A 25,716-nucleotide genomic window follows, 5' to 3' on the forward strand; every position below is an offset into this window, starting at 1 on the left:
GTGTACCTATGCCACAGGGACTGCAGCAGTTCAAGAAGGCAGCTCACCACTACCTTCTCAAGGGCAATTAGGGACGGGTAATAATTGCTGGCCCAGGCAGCGATGCCCACATTCCATGAACAAATCCAAAGAAAAATTAGTCCAGATAGAATATTAGAATCACAGAACGATGCACTGCAATCCTTGCACTGGCATTTCGAAAGAGCCATCCAATTAATTCCCCTTCCCCATAGCCCTGCAATTTATTTTTTCCTTTTCAATTATTTATCCAATTCTCTTTTGAAGTTTACTATCAAATCTGCTTCCACTGCCCTTTCAAACAGCGCATTCCAGATCACAACAATCAATGCAGCATTAAGAAACCAACTTAATTTAGTATCAAGAAAAAGAAAATGTTCTAGAACATTGAGAATCTCTTCATCTACTCACATTTTTTTGGTTTTATGAATTCTGAACAAATATCATTTGAAGGTCCTCTCTCGCCGATTTTTCAAGGCAGAATGGGTTTGAGGCATGGGAGACTGCCTCTATTTCCCTGCCTGATAGACCCTTCCTAATGTTGTCAATGAGTAAAGATTGAATGACATAAGAAACAAGCGCAGGAGTAGGTTATCTGGCCTCTCATACCTGCTTTGCCATTTAATAAAATCATGGCTGATCTGCTACATCAACTCCACTTTCCCATCCTATCCACATCTCCATTAATTCCCTAAATGCCCAAAAATCTATCAATCACAATTTTGAATATGCTTAACAGACAGAGCATCCACAACTCCCTAGAGTAGAGAATTCCAAGCATTCTGAATGAAGAAATTTCTCATATCAGTCCTAAATGGCTAACTTCATAATCAGTGAAAATGGCACCCTAGTTCCAGACTTTCAAGCCAAGGAGAAGCCTCTCAGCACCAACCCTGTCAAGCTCTCTAATAATTTTATATGTTTCAATGAGATCACCTCTCATTCCTCGAAACTCCAGAGGATATAAACCTAGTCTACTCAATCTCAATTCTACCAGTAACATAACTGTCATTGTGTTCAAAATATAAACACTAACCTCTCACATCTTGATCCAGAGTACCCCTGTTTACACAAACATTTCAAGACACCATTCATCTCACCACACTGCATGGCAAAGCTGTAAACAAAAACAATTGCAGGTTATCAATAAAATCAAGCTGAAGTAGGAGTAATTGAACTAATCAGTCAATGACGTCTGTTCTATTTCAGTGTTTGTGTGAACCTTACTTGTTGGAGGTTTGTGTATATGGACAAGGACAAGGGCTGCAGGCACCTCGGGCAGCATTTCCAACGAAACCTGATTTGCATCGTTCACAGTGATCCCCTTCTGTGTTATGTTTGCAGTCCTGTTAGAAAAAGAGTAGCAGATTATTTAATACAATACCCATTCACTCACTTAAAAAGGGCTGCATACTTTCGAGACCGAAAACTCGTAAGCGAGGGGGAAAGTGAGGAGACGTTAAGAAGACATACGCAAACTTAAGAAATGGATATACACCTGACAGGTGCAACTTAATACAGAGAAGGGTGAAGCGACACATGTTAGGAGGAAAAATGAGGAGAGGCAATATAAACTAAATGGTACAATTTCAGAGGGATCTGGAGGTGACTGTCCACAAATCTTTGAAGGTGGCAGGACAAATCAATAAGACTGTTAAAAGCAAATGGGATCCTTGGATTTATACTCTGACAATCATAGAATGATTACGACACAGAAGGAGGCCATTCCGCTTGTATCTGTGCTGGCTCCCTGTAAGAGGCAACTTAGCTAGTCCCATGCCTCTGCCTTCTCCCCCTAGTCCTACAATTTTTTCCTCTTCCAATAATTATCCAATTCCCTTTTGAAAGCCATGATTGAATCTACCTACACTACTCCCTTAGGCAGTGCATTCCACTCACTGAGTAAAAATGTTTTTCCTTATGTCCCCTCTGGTTCTTTTACCAATTACCCTAAATAGGTGTCCTCTGGTTCTCACCCCTCCCACCAATAGGAATAGTTTCTCCCTCTCTGCTCTGTTCAGACCTCTCATGATTTTCAGTCGGCTCGAGGGGCTGAATGGCCTACTCTTGCTCTTTGCTCTTTACGTATGCATATTTACGTATGTTCGTAAATTTGAGGCATAGATACAAAAGCAAGGAAGTTATACCAAAACTTTATGGGCAGAATTTTGTCCTAGGTTGGCGGGTGGGCCGGCAGCCGAACTCTACCGCTGAAGCGGGCCCCGCCGCCATTTTAAGTGGGCGGGCCAATTAAGGCCCGCCCAGCCCGACGGGAAGCGCTATGCGCTTCCTGTGCCGGGGTGGGGGGGGTTGATTCCCCATCTGTCAAAGTGCGCTCTTTCGTGCATGCGTGTGAAAGAGCGCACATCTCCCTGAGACTGAGTGCTGTCTCAGGGAGATCAGTGAAAGCTTTACAAACGTAAAAAATATAAAAATAAAAAAATTAACATGTCCCCCTCATGTGACAATGTCACACGAGTTGGGACATGTTAATAAATGTCACATAAAATTTATTAAACACATTTAAAGCGGACATGAAACCTCATCCTTCCAGTGGATAAGGTTTTATGTTTTTTCTATTGCCTGCTGGGGCTCCTGGCCTGCCCGCCAGCCTTAAGGTTGGACGGGCAGGGCCTTTAACTACCTTAATTATCCTGTCAATGGCCTTAATTGGCCATTGACAGGTCGGCGGGCGGACAGCTGATTTTGCTGTCCGCCCGCCTTCCTCAATATTTAGTCCTTCGCAGTGAAGGTACCCGTTTGTTGCACCGAGAGAATAAGCTGAAATCGAGGTGTCAGCTGTGGCTCAGTTCATAGCACCCTCGCCTTTGAATCAGAGGGTTGTGGGTTCATGTCCCACTCCAGGAAAAACCAAGAACTGTGATTGTACTCGAAAGAGTTGCAATCTGTGACTGTTGATAACTCGAAAGAGTTTCCTCAATATTTAAATGGACAGCGATGACGTCGGGGGTTCCTCCCAATGTCATCCCACGTCATTTTCCCGTCAGCGAGCGGGCCCCGCCCCCAAATCGCCAACAGGAAAATTCAGACCTATAAATTACCAGTTAGGAATCAGCTGATAGGGGAGTGGGACTAATTAGATAACTCTTTCAAAGAACCAGCATTGGTACGTTGGGCTGAAGGCCTTCTTCTGTGCTGTAAGGTTCTATAGAATTACAATTTGTCAAATAAAAGAACATATAAAAATACACTGAAAAAGTATGTTTCTTTAATTACAACTCCATGAACAAAATGCCAAATAAAACATGTAATTAGAACATGATCTTAGTACTCCAGCTACACCATCAAGACTCCACCTTGTAAGATTGCAGCTGCTGCATGTTCCCACCAATCATGCCTGATCCCTTTCCTCAGGCAGAACAGACATGCTTCAGCTGACGGGTTGAAGTGTGGCAAAAACAGCTGGATTAAAAATTAAAATCAGTTTTTATAATCGTGCCCGAAGGATACACTAATTACTTTTATTTAATGTCTTGACTTAGATCAACCATTGGAGTTGAGAAGAACGAGTCATAGAGTAAGAGAGTCATAGAGATCTACAGCACAGAAAAAGGCCCTTCAGCCCATCGAGTCTGCACCGGTCAAACAAGTACCTAACTATTCTAATCCCATTTTCCAACACTAGGCCCATAGCCTTGTATGCCTTGGCATCGCAAGTGCACATCCAAATACTTCTTTAATGTTATGAGAGTTTCTGCCTCTACCATCCTTTCAGTCAGAGAGTTCCAGATTCCCACCACCCTCTGGGTGAAAAAATTCTTCCTCACATCCCCTCTAAACCTCCTGCCCCTTACCTTAAATCTATGCCCCCTGGTTATTGATCCTTCCAGCAAGGGGAAAAGTTCCTTCCAGACTACCCTATCTATGCCTCTCATAATTTTATACCCCTCAATCATGTCCCCCCTCAATCTCCTCTGCTCCAGGGAAAATAACCCCAGTCTATCCAATCTCTCCTCATAACTAAAACTCTCCAGCCCAGGCAACATCCTGGTAAATCCCCTCTGCACACTCTCTAGTGCAATCACATCCTTCCTATAATGCGGATTCCAGAACTGCACGCAATACTGTAGCTGTGGCCTAACTAGCGTTTTATACAGTTCCAGCATAACCTCCCTGCTCTTATATTCTATGCCTCGGCTAATAAAGGCAAATATCTCATATGCCTTCTTAACCACCTTATCTACCTGTCCAGCTACCTTAAGGGACCGGTGGACATGCACACCAAGGTCTCTCTGATCCTCGGTACTTCCCAGGGTCCTACCATTCATCGTGTATTCCCGTGCCTTGTTTGTCCTGCCCAAGTGCATCACTTCACACTTATCTGGATTAAATTCCATTTGCCACTGATCAGCCCATCTATATCCTCCTGTAAGGTTATTCTCCTCACTATTTACTGCCCCACCAATTTTCGTGTCATCCGCGAACTTACTGATCAACCCTCCTACATTCAAATGAGAGGTGGATCTTACTGATTCATATCAGATTTTGAGGGGACTTGATAGGGTGGAAATCCAGAGGATCCTCTTGTGGGGGAGACTAAAACTAGGGAAGATAATTTAGAAATGAGAGGACTCCCTTTTAAGACAGAGATGAGAAGAATTTTTTTCTCTGAGAGTCATTAGTCTGTGGAATTCTCTTCCTCAAAGTACTGGAGGCTGGATCATTGGATCAAGGCTAAGTTAGATAGATTTTTGATAGACAAGGGAGTTAGGGTTATGGGTGGACAGACAGGAAGGTGGAGCTGAGACCACACCCAGGTCAGCCATGAACTTATTGAATGGCAGTGCAGGCTGAATGGCTGACTGCTCCCAAGTCTTATGTTCCTATTTACTTTGTTCCTGAGTATTGTCACTCTCAAGCGCATGGCTTTTAGACAAAGTTCACATCTTGTCATATTAGTTATCAGTTAACTGTTTATAATTTTTGTCTAAATTACACAATTCAATCAAAGAGGGGAGACGGAGACAGAGGCGCAATGATATTGTCACTGGACTAGTATTCCGGAGACCCAGGTCAATGCTCTGGGGACCTGGGTTCAAATCCCACCATGGCAGATGGTGAAATTTGAATCAATAGAGATCTGGAATTAAAAGTCTGATGATGACCACAAAACCATTGCCGATTGTTGTAAAAACCCATCTGGTTCACTATTGTTCTTTAGGGAAGGAAATCTGCCGTCCTTACCTGGTCTGGCCTACATGTGACTCCAGATCCACAGCAATGGCCCTAAAATCTTAAAATGGCCTCTGAACAAGGGCAATTAGGGGATGAGCAATAAATGCTAGCCTAGCTACTAATGCCCACATCTCATGAAAGAATAATAAGAAAAATAGCCTCGAGACATCACACTGCAAGGAGTGGATACTGGAAATTCACAATAAACTCCTTTTTAGCTTTAATTTTCTTTATATTGAAGTCCTATTTTACAGTGATCCTACACAGACTGGTTCACACACGAAGTAATATTCTGAGGAAATCTCCTCCTAACATTTAGTTGAATGTATGAAGTGTCACAGTCTCAGTTAATAGCCTTCAGGGCATTGCAATAGACTTCTGTGTTTGTTGTACTTTCTGTGCATATCTTGCTTTAACCTCAGCCAGTCCTAACCCAATGTTGTATAATAAATCTTAGTCCACCAGTGAATCATACTATGAGTCACTGTTCCAGATGAGTTTACTTTCATATTGAACTGCACTATTACCACAAACCAGTTAAAACAAAATGCTACTGAAGTAGGGGCTTAAATCAAAGAAACGGCATAAACTATAAAGAATTTGTAAAAAAAAAACAATTGTCACAATCATTTAAAACTAAATCTAAGTTTTATTCAAGAAGTGTTTCAATATGATGCATTTTAAAGTGGTCTGTAAAAGTCATAGAATGAAACAGTACAGGAGTCCATTCAGCCCATCATGGCTCTGCTGGCTGGTTGAACTGTTCAATTAGTCCTAATCCTTCCCCAGAGGACAGGGACCTCAAACAGTTGTCAGGTCCTATAAAGAAAGCATGTTGTTTGTTCTTACTCAACATGCTATGCGGTGTACTTAGGCACATTTCCTCTGCCTCCTGCTCCCTGAATTCTGACCTCCCAGCCCTCACTTGCCTGAAGGACACTGCAGTGTGAGCAGATGCCCAATTTTGGTTTATTCCAGTTGTCTATTCAGGCCAGGCCAGCTTCATTAAGATCCTTTCTCTTATTCTTTCATGGGATGTGGGTGTCACTGGCAAGGCCATCATTTGTTGCCCATCCCCAATTGCCCTTGAACGGAATGGCTTGCTAGGCAATTTCAGAGGGTAGTTAAGAGTCGAACACATTGCTGTGGGTGTGGAGTCACATGTAGAACAGACTAGATAAAAATGGTAGATTTCCTTCCCTAAAGGACATTAGTGAACCAGATGACAATCTGGTTTTAAGACAATCAATAGTTTCCTGGTCACCATTACTGAGACTAGCTTTCACTGAACTGAATTTAAATTCCACCAGCTGCAGCGGTGGGATTTGAACCCATATCCCCAGAGCATTAACGGTAAGTGAGAGTGTCTCCCAGCTCCTCTGAACACCCAAAGCTTTGAACGTAAGGGCTAATTTCTTACTCTCTGTTTCTAGTATGAGAGCAATGCTTGCTGCAATGATGAGTAGAAGATAAAGTTAGAACATCAAAGCCCTGCTATTGGGATCCACGCTGTCTCTGTGACTTACTGTCGGGAGCATGTGGCTGCACAATTACTCCAATAAAAATCAGTTCCGGGCCTAATGCTGGAGCTTTAGTGTATGGTCTCAAAGGTCGTGAGTGATAAGGATAATTCATAACAGTTTATCATTGAACAAAGGATCTCTATGTTTAGGATTAAACCTATATTTTGGTTTGAATATTTCATGGTATCAATAAGTAGGTACTGTTCTATCAAAGGAGTCAGATTTAGATTGAATTTCAATTACAAATATCCTGCAATTTCTAAGCAGACTATTTTTTGCTCTATGGTATTGAATCTGGTATTGAAAGTGATTTACTGAGCTGAGAGGGGTCTTTAAAATTACGAAGAGGTTGGATAGGGTGGATGTAGAGGAAACAGAGAGTAGGGATAAAAGGGTCATTTTCAGGTCGGTAAACTGTAACTAGTGGAGAGCCACAGTGCTGGAGCTTCAACTATTTACAATCTATATTAATGACTTGGATGACGACACCGAGTATATTGTAACTAAATTTGCTGATGATATAAAGATAGGTACTTTGGAAGAGGACACAAAGAGTCTGTACAGGGATATAGATAGGCCAGTGGGCAAAAAATTGGCAGATGGAGTATAATGTGGGAAGATGCAAGATTGTGTACTTTGGGACGGAGATGAGAAAAGCAGAATATTATTTAAATGGAGAGAGACTGCAGAATGCTATGATACGGAGGAACTGGGTGACCTTGTACATGAATCACAAAGGTTAGCATGCAGATACAGAAAGTAATTAGGGAGGCAAATGGAACGTTAGCCTTTATTTCAAGGAGTATAAAAGTAGGGAAGTCTTGCTACAACTGTAAAGGACATTGGTGAAACGGCACCTGCAGTTTTGGTGTCTTTATTTAAGGAGGGATATACTTGCACTGAAGATAGTTCAGAGAAGGTTCATGAGGTTGATTTCTGGAATAAAGGGGTTTGTCTAATGAAGAAGGGTTGAGCAAGTTGGGACTATACTCATTGGAGTTTAGAAGAATGAAAGGTGATCTTATTTAAACGTAAGATTTTGAGGGAGATCGACAGGGTGGATGCTAGGATAATGGGAAGAATTTTCCCGTCGGCAAGTGGGGGCGGAGCCTGCTAGCCGACGTGTAAAATGACGTGGAATGACGTTGGGCGGAACTCACCTTACGTTTGGCAGGCAGGTCGGGAGCACTGACGGCCACCGGAAAAAGCATGAAACCTCATCCATGGTTGAGATGAGGTTTCTTGACTGAATTTAAAAAATTAAGATTCACTTTTATTTAAAGTTATGTCCTTGTCCCAACTCATGTGACATTGTCACATGAGGGGACACGGATGGTAAATGAAATTTTCGACAGAATAACTTCTTCACTTTGAGAACCGATCTCCCTGAGGCAGCACTTAGTCTCAGGAAGATTGGAGCGCTCCTTCACGCGCATGCGAAAGAGTGCACTTCTGCATTTGGCATTCACCCCCTGCCCGCACAGCGCATAGCGCTTCCGTGCGGATGTCACGCAGGGCGGGCTTTATTCGGCCCACCCATGAAAAATGGTGGCGTGCCCCCAATCGGGGGCGCCAATCGGAGGTCCGCCCGCCCATGCCCGTTCCCGCACTTTCCCCCCATGTGGGGGAAAATGTTGCCCAATATTTCCCTTCATGGGGGAATCTAAAACTAGGGGGGCACAGTTTCAAAATAAGGGGCCTCCCATTTAAAACAAAGATGAGGAATATCTTCTCCCAGAGGGTCATTAATCTTTGAAATTCTCCTCCCCAGTAAGCAGTGGAACCCGGGTCATTGAATCTATTCAGGGTCCAGTTGGACAGATTTTTGATCTACAAAGGAGTCAAGGTTTATGGGGACAGGCAGGAAACTGGAGCTAAGGCCTTAATCAGAGATCAGCCATGATCTTATTGAACAGCAGAGCAGGCTCAAGGGACCAAATGGTCTACTCCTGCTCCTATTTCTTATGTTCTTATGTTTCCACTTGCGAGTGAGGCTGGAACTAGTGGCCATCAATATAAGATAGTCACTAATAAATTCAATAGGGAATTCAGGAAAAACTTCTTTATTCAGCAAGTGAGAATTTGGAACTCGTTACCACAGGGAGCATTTGTGGTGAACAGCATAAATGCATTTCAGGGGAGGCGATGAATAGATGAGGGAGAAAGGAATAAAAGTATATGGTGATGGGGTTAGATGAATAAAGATGGGTGGAGGTTTGTGTGGAGCATAAATGGACTTGTTGGGCTGAATGCCCTGTTTATGTGCTGTGAATATTTTGTACAGTACAATAAAAATTTATATCTGGATACTTACAATACATTTTCCAGATCGATCTTCACATTTGCTTGAGTGTCCATTACAGCGACAAGGAACACAGCGCCCCAGGAAGAAGCCAGTCTGTTCTCTGTAGTATCCAATGCCACATTTCTATTAAAGATCAACATTGAAGAAGGTGTAAGCTAACATTTACTCTGAGGTAGAGGGGCAGAGAGATGTAGGGGCACAGATACCCAAATCACCAAAAGTAGTGATGTAGGTTAATAAGGCAATAAAAAGGGCCCAGGGTTTCATTTCTAGAGGGATAGAATTGAAAAGCACAATAAGTTGTGTTAAACTTGCATAGTTTGGTTAGACCACACTTGGATTGTTGTGCACAGTTCAAGCCTCCATATTATAAAAAGGATATGGAGGCACTGGAAAAGATTTAAGTATTATACCACAACTGAGAGATTTCAATTATCAGGGAGGATTGAAAGGCTGTGGCTCTTTTCTCTAGAAAAGAAGGCTGAGATAGAAGTCATTAGAAGGATATCTGTACAGAAGATGTTTCCACCTGTGGGCCAAGAGTAAAACGAGAGGCCAGAAATATATAATATTCAATTGGAAATTCAGGCAAAACTTCTTTAGGCAGAGACTAGTGGTTTTGTGGAACTCACCACCACATGGAGTGGTTGAGGCAAACAACATAAATGTATTTCAAAGAGAGCTGGATAAACACGAGAGAGAAAAGAATATGCCGATAAGGTGAGATGAAGCAACATAGGGGGAGACTTAAGTGGACCATAAGCACCAACATCAAACAGTTGGCCCAAATGGCCTGTTTCTGTGCTGTAATTACAATGTAATTCTATATAATAAGCTAACATTTATCCCAAAGATAAAGAAAGCGAAAGGAAAATAAGGTAAGCTGGATTTAAAACCATGAAAAGATGTCAGTTAGAATACTGTGTTCAGACACATGAAGCATATTGAGACTTTAGAGAGAATACAATCTAGGGTCATTGGGATGTTGACTATTGTGAGGAAATAATCCAAAGAAAACTGTGAAAGATTGGGGCCTTACAGGTGATATGATAAAAAATATTTAAAATTGTGAAAAGATAGAACAGGGTAGAGAGAAACAAACCATTTCTTGTAGTTAAGGGGTCTAAAACACAAAGCCAGCTGTGGCTTATTGGGTAGGACTCTCACTTTTGAGACAGAAGGATGTGGTTTCAAGCCCCACTCCAGAGACTTGACCACATTATCTAGGTTAATACTCTAGTGCAATACTGAGGGAGTGCTCCTCTGTTAGAGGTGCTATTTTTCAGATGTATTAAATTGAGGTCCCTGTCTGCCCTCCCGGGTAGATGTAAAATATCCTACAATTTTAAAGAAGAGCAGGGAGTTCTCTCTAGTGTCCTGGTCAATATGTATCCCTCACAAACATCGCTAAAACAGATTGTGTGGTTATTTAACTCATTGCTGTTTGTGGGATCTTGCTGTGTGCATATTGACAGCCATCTTTCTCTATATTACATTAGTAACAACACTTCAAAAAACACCTCTTTGGCAGTGAAGTGTTTTGGGACATCCTGAGGATGTGAAAGGCCCTATATAACTAAATGGTTTTTTTTTTCACTGCTTCAAACTATAAGAGATTTGGAGTAGAGAGCAAAAGAAACTTCTTTATAGAGAATCATGAGGCTGTGGAATTCACCTTCGGTGTTATAGTGGCTGAGGCAGGAACTAAGTCAACATTTAAGATTAGATTGTAGAGGAGAATGAAGGAAAAGAGGATTAATGGATATGGGAACAGGGTGAGTAAACATGATTAAGACCACGTGCTCATATGGAGAATAAACATCAACGCGTGCTTTTTTTTGTGTTATAACTTCTATGTGTTTCTAAATAATACAGATTGTACAGCATTTTAGGAGGCAATTTGGTTCATCATGTCTCTGGAAGAGCTATCCAATTAGTCTCTCTCCCCCCTTTCTTTCCCTCCATAGCCCTGATTTTTTTTTCCCCTTCAAGTATATACCCAATTCCCTCTTGAAAGTTACTACTGAATCTGCTTCCAATGCCCTTTCAGGCAGCACCTTCCAGAACTCAACAACTTGCTGTGTATATAATTCTCCTCCGTTGGGAATAAAAATAAACTTTTTAATATTTCACTCCCATTAAATTGTGTGAGATCTTGGTCATTTGTGTCATCCATGGAGTCACAGCTATACTTACAAAAGTACCAGTAAACATCACCTTCACAGCTTTTTAAAAAATGTATCAAATAGCGATTAAACATGTAGTTGTACCTGAAAAGACAACTATGAAAATCCCATCGAATTAAACAATTCTACAGCACCTTTTCATGTTCTAAATGTATCTTATTTAATTGGAAATAGAACTGAGCTCATGCACACAAAACTGAATGTTTCTTTAAATCATAAAACTATCTTCCTTCTCATTTAAATTTAATCGAGTTGTTTCACAGTATCCCATTGCAGAATATTACCTGTCGGCAGTTGATTCTCTTACTGCTGCTAATCAAGGAGACGTTTTTTGGAGCCTGTGGTATATTCTTTGGTTTATCATATGGTCTCATCCCTGTTAAACATGGTCCAATAATCGATAACAGGACAGCCAGGACACAGAGGCTCTTCATTCGCACCATATATTTGAGCATTCTTTAATCTTCAAGTCTCGTGGGGTAATACCTCAGTTATGAACTTCACCACTGAATGCCTCTTTTATAACCACTGCCTGTACTCGGGTTGAATCAGGCATGCACTGGTGTCTGATACTCCACCTTTAAACCCTGCCTCTCTCTGACTCAGGATTTATAATAGCTGTAATCATTAATACAACACTGACAAATCAGACAACGCATTCGTAGGTCTCGTTGGTACTAGTTGGAAGGTGTGGCAGCTACACACCTTTTTTCATGTCTGGACTGAGACAGGTCTAGACGATCACTCAGTCATTTCATATTAATGCAATTTATTTGTAAAACTGAAGTGCTGATACATTGCCTTCCCCTTAGAGATTTTATTTTCTCCACCAGGCTTATCATCAGGAAGAGACACAAACAATGAGAGTATAATGCCATGTTCACACATTTATAAGAACTCAGGTAACCTCATTAGTCCTTTTGTTAAATATGTGGAAACATATTAGAAAAATAAACAAATTTTTCTTTCAAGCCCCTACTTTCAATTCAAGGCTTTTAGTGCAAAAACTGTTCACAATTTCTTTTGTTTCTAAAGACTGATGTCATTATTTTCCTATTGATTCCTAGCTTGGCTTTCCTTCCATGGGAACATCAGGACAGGAGGAGGATATTCAGTCCCTCAAGCCTCTTCCCCCATTCTATTAGACCATGATTGATCTATACTTTAATCCCATATTCCTGCCTTTGTTCCATATCCCTTCATACCATTTGAAGGGTGACTTGATAGAGATCTGTAAAATGATGAAAGGGTTTCAAAGGGTAGACGTAGAAAAGTATATTTTTATATATTTACATATATTTCCACTTGAGGGGAACACCAGAACTAGGGGCCATAAATATAAAGTAATCACTAAGAAATCCCATTGGGAATTCAGGAGAATTTCCCCACAGAGTGGTGAGAATGTAGAACTCACTACCACAGGGAGTGGTTGAGGTGAATAGCAAAGATGGATTTAAGGGGAAGCTGGATATCAGGGAGAAATGAAGTCAAGGATATACTAATGGAGAAGAAAGATGGGAGGAGACTCATGGGAAGCATAAGCACTGGTAAGGTCCAGTTGGGCCAAACAGCCTGCTTCTATGTAACCTCGCCTTAATTTCTTACAAATCCCCTATTCATGTTTACAATTTTAGCTTAGTGAGATCTGAAATTGCCCATCACTTTATATTTCTGTTCGATTGCATTCATCCTTCTAACATCAACTTCGATATTCTATCGACATGAATGATATTTGGTGATATGCTAGAAACAAGGCTTGATATTATTGTTAGCCACCCTGAATAGCCCACTATATCTGTTGGTAAGTTACAAACACCTAATCAAGGGGATAAAGATCAATCTGTGGTAAGTTTAGGAGGGAATATCAATGTAAGTTTGAGATTTCCATGATTACCTGTGTGCCTTTCTAAACTCCAGCTAGCAACAAAACCTCAATTTATGTAGCGACTTAAACATAATAAAATATCCCAAGACGTTTTGCAGGAGCTTTATCAAACAAAACTAGACACTGAGCCATGTTTTAGGGCAGATGACCAAAAACTTGGTCAAAGAGATAGGATGGGATTTTCCAGCCCTGCCCATTGCCGGGATTGGCTGGTCCCGCCAAAAGTTGATGGGCTTTTGGCTGGGCCACCAAATCTCCCGCAGTGGCTCCTGCCACAACGGTGTTGGGAAAATCCTGGCCATAGGTTCTAAGGAGCATCTTAAAAGGAGAAGGGAGAGGTAGAAAGGCAATGTAGGGAAGGAATTCCAGAGCATAGAGCCCAAGTGAAAGCATGGCCGCTAACAAGTAGAGCGATCAAAATCAGGGATGTGCAGAAGACCAGAACTGGAGGAGTCCAGAATTCCCAGAGGATTGTAGGACTGGAGAAGATGGACGAGATAGGAAGACGCAAGGCCATGGAGGGATTTGAAAACCAGCATGAAAATGTGCATTGCTGAATGCAAACACAGAGACAGGAATTTAGGTAACCAAACTGAGGAAAGCAAAATGAATGGATACAATGAATAAGGGAATGGACAACTATAGCAAAATAAAACCAAGAGAAATTGATCGAGAGAAGCAAAAAAAATCAGAAAATACAGAATAAGACAAAAAGAAAGGTGACTGTTAATGAACGGATAACAAAAAAAGATCTTCTCGGAGGTGGCCTCCTTATTGGCCACCTCTGCGCCCCTGTCTAATTAAGGATGGCAGGTGGATTCCTGAGGCTGCAAATTTGATCAGTGTGTATCAAAGCCACAAGTGGGCACTGCCACTGCAGGATGGGGACCACCAGGGCACCTCCATCCTGAGTTACCCTCTGAAGGGTCATTTACATTCTTAAATTAAAATATGAACCCAACTGCCAGTCCCCTCAGCGGGAGAAGGGACCTCCCTCAAGAGTTGCCGGTCAATCAGTTTGGCCAGTCCCAGCAGCACTAAAATTCAGTAATGGGTGCTGCTGGACTACAAGCAGGCCCGCGAGGAAGAGTGATGGTATCTGGAGTGAAGTAAATCCATGGATTCTTAGGACGGGAAGGGATTGGGCAACCTGGTTGGGGGGGTGGGGTGGGGGGTGATTGAGGGGAATGGGATGGTGGGTTTTGAAGGCCAGGTGAGAAGGAACAAAGGTGGGGGGTTGCATCTTTGGGGGCAAGGGTGGTGCCCCTGATGCGCACAGGGGACCCCTCAAAGGGCATTCCTCCTCTTCCTTCCCGTCTTTTAAACACTTGTGTACTAGGTCCTTCCCATGCCAACCATATTATCACATGGACAGTGTACCATTTGGATCAATTGGCTTGGCAACAAGCTTAATTAACCTTTAATTATTTATTTGAAAATGGTGGGCAGTCTGCAGATTTTGTTGTCTGCCCATCTACCCTATTAAAGGGGACAGATCAGGAGTGGGCCGAGAGGTGGTGGGTTTGCCACCCCTCATTCTTTACATGCCCTCCTGCCAAAATCATGCCTGGCCCAAAATCCAGCCCAACAATCAGTTTTGTGACATTTATTAACAGTAGACTCTTCATGTCTAACCTCCTGTAAAATATGGACAAATGGAGGAGCATTTAGGAAAGGGAAGGATAAAGTTAGGTCTTGAAAAGTACTTACGTGGGATTGTCATACTGAGCAAGTCATGGCTGGAGATTAAAAACTAGGACTTTGCATACTTACATCTTTGCCCAGGATTTGAGCGGCCACAACAGTGTCACAGACATGTTACGAGGGCGGGGGGGTGTTTTGGTGGCCAGGAAAGTAGCAAGGAGTTGCATCGGGACTGCTCCTCAATGCAGTCCCACCGCTGGGGAAGTTTCTAGCAGCCAGAACAGACGCAGTTTGGCTACCTGCCAAACAGAGGCAGGCATAAAATGAAGTCCATATAATTAAAAGACCATTATTTGGGGAAATTTTCCAGACCTGTCAGCATTGAACCAACAGTGGTGCAGCCCCCTGCCGTATGGGGAGGCAGCCAGCTTCAGGGTGGAGGTCTCTCTGCAGCCATCTGGGGGCTATTGGAGCTGGAGGCTCTGTGCCTTAAACAGAGCACAGGGGAGGGAACACCATCCCTGAGGCCCCAGTAGGCCATCTGAAGAGACCTGTCCTCTTCCCTCCTCTTATTTAAAATTTTTCACTTACCTGTATATTTGCCACTACTTATAAATTAATGTTAAAGCCCAGGATCCTGCCTGCCTTTTTAACCACTTTCTCAACCTGCCCTGCCACTTTCAATGCATTATGCACACACACCTCCAGGTCTCTGTTCCTGTACCCCTTTTAGAATTGTATCCTTCATTTTATATTGCCTCTCCTCTTTCTTCCTACCAAAATGCATTTCTTCACACTTCTCTGCATTAAATTTCATCTGCCATGTGTTCGCTGATTCTATTAGCCTCTGTCCTTTTGATGTCTATCACTATCTTCCTCAATTCTCTACATTTCCAAGTTTTATGTCATCTGCAAATTTTCCAGCATCACACATCACTTTAAGTAGGCTTGTCTATATCTGTGTGGAAAACAGAACAACTTTATTCGCTATCAAACCATATTAAAATTATGCCACACTCTAAATAAAAATCCACACAAATAGGCCCGAATTTTTCCCATGTCGGGCGGGCTCGGTGGGAGTGGGTGGGTGCGGTCATGGAGCCGCTCGCCATCCGCGCCACCATTTTACGCAGGCGGGGCAATTAAGGCCCGCCCAGCATAAGACGCGAGTGGTAGTGGTTTGGGGGGGGGGGGAAGAGAGGAGGGGCCAGCGCTCTTTCACACGCATGAGCGCTTCAATCGCCCTGAGGCACGGAAACGCTTTTGAAATAAATAAATGAAATAAAAATTTAATTAAACATCCCCTCGTGTGACTGTGTCACATGAGATGGGACATGTTTTAATATTTCAGAAAAATTTTTCATTTAATTCGTAAAAGCTTTAGGAAACCTCATCCCGCTCGTGGATGAAGTTTCCTAAAAGACGTAAAGGCCGCTTGGCCTTTTCGCCTGCCTGCCAACCGTAAGGTTGGACGGGCAGCATAAAGTTGACCTTAAATACTTCCTTAATGGCCTTAATAGGCCTTTTAAATATCGGCGAGGACGCAGCCAACTCCAGCACGCACCCGAGCAAAACATTGCGAGACAGCACAATGATGTCGGGATGCACGCTTGACATCATCGTGTGACATCTTATGCGCCGGCGTGTCGGGCCCAACCCCCACACACCGAATGATAAATCCTGGCCATAGTATGTGTTGTAATCTCCTAGGTTTCATTTTCTCATCTTTCACATTTTATTCAGCTGACGAGATAGTTGTTCAAAATTTGCATCACCTTTGTCCAGTTAATTCTGCATTCTTCATTATGCTAGCGGGAAATTGAATATTCTGTCTACCTTCAGTGGAGATATTGACCATCATTTCTTTGGTTTGGAGAGTGGGTTTCCTGTAAAGCTAAACACATTTTTCCCCATTTTTGGCAAACAAATCATTGTCCTCAGAAGCTAGGAATCAAATTTAGACTTTAGCAGTGTGGGACCTCCTATATCAGTGTTATTCGCAGAATAGGAGCTCTACTTGGCTTTACTCATCCTTCTAGTCCAGGAAGCTGTGACATGTGCTGCTGGATGCTAACTGCATATTAATTGGCTATTGAATCATATTCACTTGGGATGTCCCTGTGCTCAGATATACAGAAGCAGGCTAAAACTGTGGCTGTTGGGTTAGAGGTGCTCAATATATAATATGTGTCTCTGTCAGTAAAAGCTTGTGGGTGTAGAAAGACTTAGTTCCAATTTTTTAAATTCTTCATTGCCTGTCTACCTTAGTTCTAACAATGGAGGCCTGCTTTTAACTGAGCAGTTTGCACTGTTTTTATTCTTTCAGGACATTTTGGTGGAAGGGGGAAAATTTTCATCATTGCTTACAAGTGGGTCACTGTCATTCTTTCGTCTGTGATTTTTTTTGGGCAGTCTTCAGCTGTGCAGCATCTTTCAAGACTGAAAACTCCCCGGCTTCCATTGCAAACATTAATAGTTTTTCATTCAGCTTCAGTTTCCACATCTGCGTTTCCACTCACAGCGAGATAATCCATCTGTCTCACAGCTAGTAAAAGTTTCATAATTGCATCTACTGAGATGAGAAGATTGTCTCACTTTTGCTGGTAAATTTCAAGTCAGAATTCTTCAGAAATGCGTGGAAGTTTTTGTGCTCTTTAATTGCTGTGCAGTCTTTCGGTGCTCAATGGCTGATGTCACCCAGAAGTGGCTGTGAACTGAGAAATGGCTTCTGCTCAGTTTTCTAGCCTTGTCCACTCCAAACCTACTCGAAAGTTAGCAAAACGCAAATGAATAACTATCAGGACGAGACTGAATTTTCTCTAAAACTTGCAAGGGGTATGACTGGGTGGCCATAGAGAGGACATTTCCACTTGTGGGGGAACCATATATATGTTAGTTACTAATAATCCAAAAGGGAATCAGGAGAAACCTTTTTTTACACAGAACATAAATGAGTAGTTGAGCTGCACAGCCAGGATGAATTTAGGGAGAAGCTAAATGAGTACATGAGAATTTTCAATACAGTTCTCTATCCCAGAGAGTTGTGGATGTTCAGTCATTAAGTAAATTCAAGACAAAGTTCAATAGATTTTGGGGTACTCAGGGGACTAAGGGATATGGGAATAGTCCAGGAAGGTGGAGTTGAGATGGAAAATCAGCCATGATTTGTTGAATGGTGGAACAGGCTCGAAGAGAAAATTAAAAAATTATGGTAAGTCTATCTCAATATGGTTTCTTAGGCCATTTTACTCCATTAATAAGCACTATAAAACCACAAATTATTATTGATGTTGGGGGTAATATCTAATTTCAGCAAGGGTACAAAATAGGGTTGATAACCTTCAGAATTATCCTGGAGTCTTTTTTTCATTCTCTTTCATTCACGGGATGTGGGTGTCACTCAGCCCTAATTGTCCTTGAGAAGTTGCTAAGGAGCCACCTTCTTGAACCACTGCAGACATGTCCAGAGTACTGTTAGGGATGGAGATCCAGGAGTTTGCACTAGTGACAGTGAAGGAATGGTGACATAGTTCCAAATCAGGGTGCTGTGTTGGTCAGAAGGGGAACTTGCAGGTAATGGTGTTCCCACATATCTGCTCCCCTTGTCCTTCTAGGTGGTAGAGGACATGGGTTTGCAAGGTGCTGTCAACTTTTGGTGAGTTGCTGCTGTGCATCTTATATACGGTACACGTTGCATTGTAGTCAATGTTTAGGTGGTGGATTAAGGACTCATCTGAAAGACGGTGCATAACTCCCTCAGTACCACACTGGAGTGTTATCCCAAAATTTTGATGCTGAAGTGCCACCGAGATATCTTCATCACTTTTCTCCCTCAGCCTTTGCACTGCACAACTCTAAAGTTCTTGAACATTTTGTCACCTCCTAAATCCATTCCTATCTTTACTGAACTCCATGTTTGAATTCCTCTAATCAGGTTTCCGTCACCCTATGACATCCTATTTGACTGTGATGAAGGTGAACTTTCTCTCCTAGACACTAGATCTTGGTGTACAGGGCACAATTTCAAAGTTTATGGATAATATGAAACTCAGAAGCATTGCGAACTGCTGTTGAAACCCTCATTCATGCCTTCATTACCTATAGAGTTGACTATTTCAATACACTCCTTACCCTCTGTAAACTCGAGGCCTTTACCCTCTGTAAACTCTAATCTACTCCAGCCCCCACAACCCTCTGAGATGTCTGCACTTCTCTAATTCTGGTCTCTCGTGCATCCCAGATTTTAATCTCTTCACCATTGGTGGCTGTGCCCCAATCTTTGGAATACCCTCACTACAACTCTCGCCTCTCTACCTCTGCAGGGTGTCCCAGGACATCACTGCAGGAGTTCCTCAGGGTCATGTCCTAGGCCCCACAATCTTCAGCTGCTTCATCAAAGACCTTCCTTCCATCATAAGGTCAGAAGTTTATTTTTATTCATTCACAAGGTGTGGGCTTTGCTGGCTGGGCTAGCATTTATTACCCATCCCTAGTTGCCCTTGAGAAGGTGGTGGTGAGCTGCCTTGTTGAACCGCTGCAGTCCATGTGGTGTAGGTACGCCCACAGTACTGTTAGGAAGGGAGTTCCAGGATTGAGACCCAGTGGCAGTGAAAGAACAACGATATATTTCCAAGTCAGGATGGTGAGTGACTTGGAGGGGAACGTCCAGGTGATGGTGCTCCCATCTACCTGCTGCCCTTGTCCTTCTAAATGGTAGTGGTCGTGGGTTTGGAAGGTGCTGTCTAAGAAGCCTTGGTGAATTCCAGGAGCCTTGGTGAAGTGGGGATGTTCGCTGATGATTGAACAATCTTCAGCACCATTCATGACTCCTCAGATACTGAAGCAGTCCATATCCAAATGCAGCAAGACCTGGATAACAATCAGTCTCGATTGATAAGTGGCAAGTAACATTCATGCCACACAAGTGCCAGGCAATGACCACCTCCAACAAGAGAGAATCTAACCATCTCCCCTTGACATTCAATGGCATTACCATCGCTGAATCCCCCAGTATCAACATCCTTGGGGTTACCATTGACCAGAAACTGAACTGGACTAGCCGTATAAAAACTGCAACTACAAGAGCAGGTCAGAGGCTGGGAGTTCTGTGGCAAGTAACTCACCACCTGTCTCCCAAAAGCCTGTTCACCCTCTACAAGGCACAAGTCAGGAGTATGACGGAATACTCTCCACTAGCCTGGATGAGTGCAGCTCCCACAACAGTCAAGAAGCTTGACACCATCCAGAACAAAGCAGCCCGCTTGACTGGCACCTCAACCGCCACCTTAAAATTCACTATCTCCACCACCGACGCAAAGTGGCAACAGTGTGTACCATTTACAAGATGCACTGCAGCAACTCACCAAGGCTCCTTCGAGAGCACCTCCCACAACTATCACCTCTACTGCCTAGAAGGTCAAGGGCAGCAGGTGCATGGGAACACCACCATCCTGACTTAAAACAATATCATTGTTCTTTACTGTTGCTGGGTCAAAATCCTGGAACTCCCTTCCCAAAAGCACTGTGGGTGTACCTACATCACAGCGACTGCAGTGGTTTAAGGCAGCAGCTCACCACCACCTTCTCAAGGGCAATTAAGGATGGGCAAGCTGGCCTAGCCACTGACACCCACTACAATAAACCTCTCTCTTTAACTGAGATTTTTGTCTTCTGACCAAATATCTCCTTATGTGGCTCAGTGTCAAAATTTGTTATATAATACTCTTGTGAAGCACCCTGAGATGTTTTATTACATTAAAAGGTGCTATGTACATATATAAGCTGTTGTCAAGTTTCTTGGAATGGGACTTGAACGCACAACCTTCTGATCCAGGCGCTAAAGGTGTCCATGTCTAACTAAATGACAGAACAGGCTGGAGGGCTGAATGGACAAATCTAGGAACAGGCCTAGGCTAAAGTGTTCGAAATTTTGAGGAATCCGGACAGAGTAGATGGAGAGAAATTCTTCTTATTGGCAGAAGGGCTGAGAACCAGAGGACCATGATTTAAAGTGAGTGATAAAAGAATCAACAGTGAGGTGAGAAAAAGCCCTTTTTTTTTTTAAAAACAGCGGTGAGTAGTTAGGATCTGGAATGCACTGCCTGAGACGCGGCAGAGGCAGATTCATTTGTAGCTTTCAGAACGGAATTGGATGAACGTCTGAAGCGAGAGAATTTGCAGGGTTATAGGGAAAGCAGGGCTTGTAAGTGGTATGAGCTGAATTCCTCTTGCAGAGAGCCAGCATGGACACTAGAGGCTGAATTATCCTCCCCGTCAGGGGGGTTGTGCGGGGGTGGCTGGGAGCAAGCACGAACCTGATTGGCGCCCCCAATCGGGAGCGCGCCGCCATTTTACATGGGCGGGCCAACTAAGGCCCACCCAGAGTGACTCACACCCGGAAGCGCTGTGCTCTTCCTGTGTGGGCGGGGGGGCTTCCCTGAGTTACGGCCTGCGCTCTTTCGCGTATGCGCACGAAAGAGCGCAGATTAGTTTAAGAACTGAAAAATTTAATAAAGGGAAAAAAAAATTTAAGGACATGTCCCCCTCATGTGAAACTGACATGAGCTGGGACATGTCCATTAATTTTTTCAAAATTTTTTATTTAATTAATAAACCCTCCATGAAACCTAATCCCGCCTGTGGATGAGGTTTCATGAAAAATGCGAAGGCCGCCTGGGCTCTTCACCTGCCCGCCAACCTTAGGGTTAGATGGCAGCATTATTAACAACTTTAATTACTTTCTTAATGGCCTTAATAGGCCTTTGGCAGTTTGGTGGGCGTGCAGCCGCATCAGTTGCGCACTCACCGAACAGCCAATCTAAATGCCCCACACCCGCTCGACAACTGGAAAATTCTTCCCTATGGGTCAAATGGCCTCCTTCTGTGCTGTAACCATTACATGATTGTATATTCTCAGTCACTTGGTATTACAGAAGTTGAATCTTGCTGTAAAGACAGACATGTTGCCGAAGCACTCATCAGGACAAACACAAAAATGCCAAATTTCAAATGATCAACAATTTATACGACAAGAGAAAAGGGTGCTGATTGATTGCCTGAGGTGCATTCTTGTGTTCTAATGAGTGCAGGGTATGGAAGCCTGTGGAATGTGCAACGAGACCTGGGTTTCCTCATACACCAGTCGCTGAAGGTAAGCATGCAGGTGCAGCAGGCGGTAACGAAGGCAAATGGTATGTTGGCCTTCATAGTCAGAGGATTCGAGTACAGGAGCAGGGATGTCTTGCTACAATTATACAGGGCCTTGGTGAGACCACACCTGGAATATTGTGTGCAGTTTTGGTCTCCTTATCTGAGAAAGGATGTTCTTGCTGTGGAGGGAGTGCAGTGAAGGTTTACCAGACTGATTCCTGGGACGATGGGACTGACATATGAGGAGAGATTGAGTTGGTTAGGATTATATTTGCTGGAGTTCAGAAGGATGAAGGGGGATCTCATAGAAACCTATAAAATTCTAACAGGACTAGACAGGGTAGATGCAAGAAGGATGTTCCCGATGGTGGGGGAGTCCAGAACCAGGGGTCAGAGGATACGGGGTAGACCATTTAGGACTGAGATGAGGAGAAATTTCTTCACCCAGAGAGTGGTGAGCCTGTGGAATTCGCTACTACAGAAAGTAGTTGAGGCCAAAGCATTGTGTGTTTTCAAGAAGGAGTTAGATACAGCTCTTGGGACGAAAGGGATCAAAGGGTATGGGGAGAAAGCGGGAGCAGGGTATGGAGTTGGATGATTAGCCATGATCATAATGAATGGCGGAGCAGGCTCAAAGGGCCGAATGGCCTACTCCTGCTCCTAGTTGCTATGTTTATGTAAGAAGCTTTGGCAACATGTCCCTCTCTTCAGCAATATCCTATGTACTGTTTTTTCCTTTCCACAATGTTTTTAATAGTTTCATTAATAGTTTTAAAAATTGCAATTCTCCAAGAAAAGTTCGAATAGTAAAACAAGGTAAAAGAGGAAGACACTGCAAAAAATTGCTAGGGCTCAAGTCCACAGTATATTATGACTGTTCACCAGCTGATTAGTCCAGACATTCCGGATATCAAACACACCTATAATGAGAATTGTGGATTTGGAAATTACACACCACAGCCAACAGCAAAGAGCTTGTAACCAGATAACTTTTGCAAGCTATCCCAGAAGAACTTGTGGCTCATGTACAAATTTCTAACTGAAGAATGGCGCAACAGTATGTTGTGTGTTTTGGAACCACATCAAACCAGTTGGAAACATAACAAAATGCTACTATGCCAACAGTACAAGACTACTGAACCAATAACTATAGATCCAGTGACTTTCAGGGGAGTGCACAAGTTCCAAGGGGTGGGGCATCCAATGCTAGCAGCTATTAAACTGCTTCTGATCATTTTTAAAGCAATACTGGTTTCGTATTCCAAAAATACAGTTGAAGTAAGGTCAAAAGGGCCAAACTTTAAAAAGCTCTCATTAATTGCTTTGAAGACAGCTGAACATCAGGAATAGCTGCAAACATAGCATTACTGAAAGGAAAACATCCCCCTTAAAAACAATAACTTGCATTAATATTGCACCTTTGACATAGTAAAACATCTCAGGGTGCTTCACAGGAGTGTCATCAGACAAAATTTAATACTGAGCCAAATATGGAGATATTCGGATAGGTCACTGAAAGCTTGGCTGAAGTAGCTCTTACGCATGAGCAGGAGCGGGATGGACATGCGAATTCTGCAATTTTTACGTTCTTTGGGCCCAGTGTGCATGTGCAAGAATAAAAGCGGCACAAAAAAAGGTCATGTGGCTGGGAGCGGAGCACCATGGAAGGCTAGTGTCCCAGGCGGGGGACAGGGAGAGGTGCCAAAAACAAAAGTCCCAGGTAGGGTACAAAGACAGGTCCCCATTAAGTTAAGGTAAAAAAGAGAGGAACCCGGAAACAGGTTCCAAACAGGGAAAAGGCTGCGGGTAGCAGACTTTAAGTGAAGTGACAGCCAAAGATTGGTTACTCGGTGCTGCGGACTGTTGGGGCACAGGTCCCTTTTGAAAGATTTGATAAAAGTTTAAATACCGTCATGAAACCTCATCCCACCCGTGGATGAGGTTTGATGCTTTTTCTGAAGCCCGCCAGGGCTCCCGGTCTGCCTGCCAACCTTAAGGTTGGACGGGCAGGTCAATTAATTACCTTAATTAGTTTTTCAATGGCCTCAATAGGCCGTTGACTGGTTGGTGGGTGCACAGTTGATTCGGCTGTGCCTCTCCCGACCTGAAAATGGAAGTTCCTGCCCCAAGATTAAATCTTCGAAGGTGAAGAATGGAATCCCTCGTGAGAGAGACAGAGTTTCAATGAGATTGGTTGACTCACAGTATTACGGATGTCCAGGTGGGTTGCTGAGAAATCCGTGGACTGTGCTTTGGTCGCATTTAGCAATTATTCTGCAGTATGGTGTGTGTTTGACCACAGTTTGCCTGTTAATTCACATGTACCTCATATTAACCTTGAATATTAGAGTATAAGATAGATATCGTAAATTGTTTTATCTTTCTGACCTTGTATAGTAACGTTTATTTTTGTTTGTTCAAAACCTGTGGAATCTCACGGCTTTATTCACTGAGCAAGTGTTTTAAATCTCAAACTTTATCACCCTTAAACAAAACATTATTGGTCCCTAACCAGGTATTATCAACAACTTGGGGGCCTAGCCAAGGATCATAACAAGGTGAAAACTGTACACTGTAGTAGGTGTGATTCCCCTAAAGTCATATACAGTTGCAGCAAGACTTCTTCATTCTTGTACTCCAATTGCCTTTGAACAAAGGCCAATATGCCATTTGCCTTCCTATTGTTTGCTGTATTTGCATGCTATTTTTTGTGCTTTTTATACAAACGCACTCAAGTCTCTGAAAGTCAACATTTAGAAGTCTCATGAAATTTAAAAAATATCTTTTTTTATCCTCAAAATGAGTAACCTCACCCTTCCCTACATTATAGTCCATCTGCTCATTCACTTAAACTAATTATATCTCTTTGCAGCCTCTTTGTGTCCTCCTCACAGCTTACATTCTCACATAGCTTTGTTTTGAAAGCAAACTAAGATATATTGTGCTCAGTCTCTTCGTCGAAGTCATGGCATGAATTCAGCGCTCATCGGGCGCGAGCGATTGGTGGGCCAGGGAGCGGACGGGAAACTGGTCCCTGACTGCAATCAGTCCCCAACCGTGATTTCATGCTGGCTGGCCAATTAACGGACAGCCAGCATGAAACGAGCTCTGAGAAAGGCTCAGCACTGCCCATGGGGGCAGAAAGAGGGCGAGTGCTGACATGACCACGGGTGCTGGTGAAGGCTTCCACTGAGCTCCCTGAAATCGGACAGATGCCTCAGGGAGCTGCATACCTCCAAATAATAAAAGCACAAAAATGCTGCAAAAAAATGTCCACGCAGCACAATTAAGCACCTGAAAGCATACCTCATAAAAAAAGTCCCCAGGTATTTCTTTTTATTTTAAATCCTAAAGGAGATTTCATCCCCCCTTTGGGTGAGGCTTGATCAAAAATTTAAAGTCTGCCTGGCTGATTGGCCCATCCACCAACCGTAAGGTTGGACAGGCCACACAAAATCGCTTACAATTGCGCTGTTAATGAGCTTAATTGCCCGCTTGTCAGCGGGTGCTCTTCTAACTTTTGCATGCGCCCACCAAGCGAAATATCGCACGAGGGTGCAATGACATCAGGACGTTCAGTCGACATCATCTCACGTGATTTTACACCTGTTCGGTCTGGCGCGCGCCCTCCCACGGGCCGCAAAATTCTGGCCTATCAGTATCGACCGTAGAGGCATTGGTTATAACCTTCCAAAATTCCTCACAATCTGGAAGAGTGCCAGTGCATTAGAAAATAGTAAATGTAAAACCCACGCTTAAGGAAGGAGGGAGACAGAAAGCAGGCTAACTGACCTATAGTTTCCTAATACC

At 43.1% G+C, this 25,716-nt stretch overlaps 1 protein-coding gene across 4 annotated transcripts in view; it reads right to left on the reverse strand.

The window, feature by feature from the left end:
• The window catches only part of lama3 (laminin, alpha 3), a 500,534-nt gene that overhangs the window by 82,372 nt on the left and 392,446 nt on the right, over window positions 1-25,716 (reverse strand). For all 4 annotated transcript variants that reach the window (XM_078541180.1, XM_078541178.1, XM_078541182.1 and 1 more), the window contains exons 41-43: window positions 9,052-9,165; window positions 1,246-1,364; window positions 1,055-1,135 (exon numbers count right to left, since the gene is read on the reverse strand). In XM_078541180.1, the coding sequence (XP_078397306.1) occupies window positions 1,055-1,135; window positions 1,246-1,364; window positions 9,052-9,165 (314 nt within the window). The remainder of the gene's footprint in view (window positions 1-1,054; window positions 1,136-1,245; window positions 1,365-9,051; window positions 9,166-25,716) is intronic.

The sequence above is a fragment of the Cetorhinus maximus genome, chromosome 4 (genome assembly GCF_964194155.1).
Source record: "Cetorhinus maximus chromosome 4, sCetMax3.hap1.1, whole genome shotgun sequence".
Classification (NCBI taxonomy): domain Eukaryota; kingdom Metazoa; phylum Chordata; class Chondrichthyes; order Lamniformes; family Cetorhinidae; genus Cetorhinus; species Cetorhinus maximus.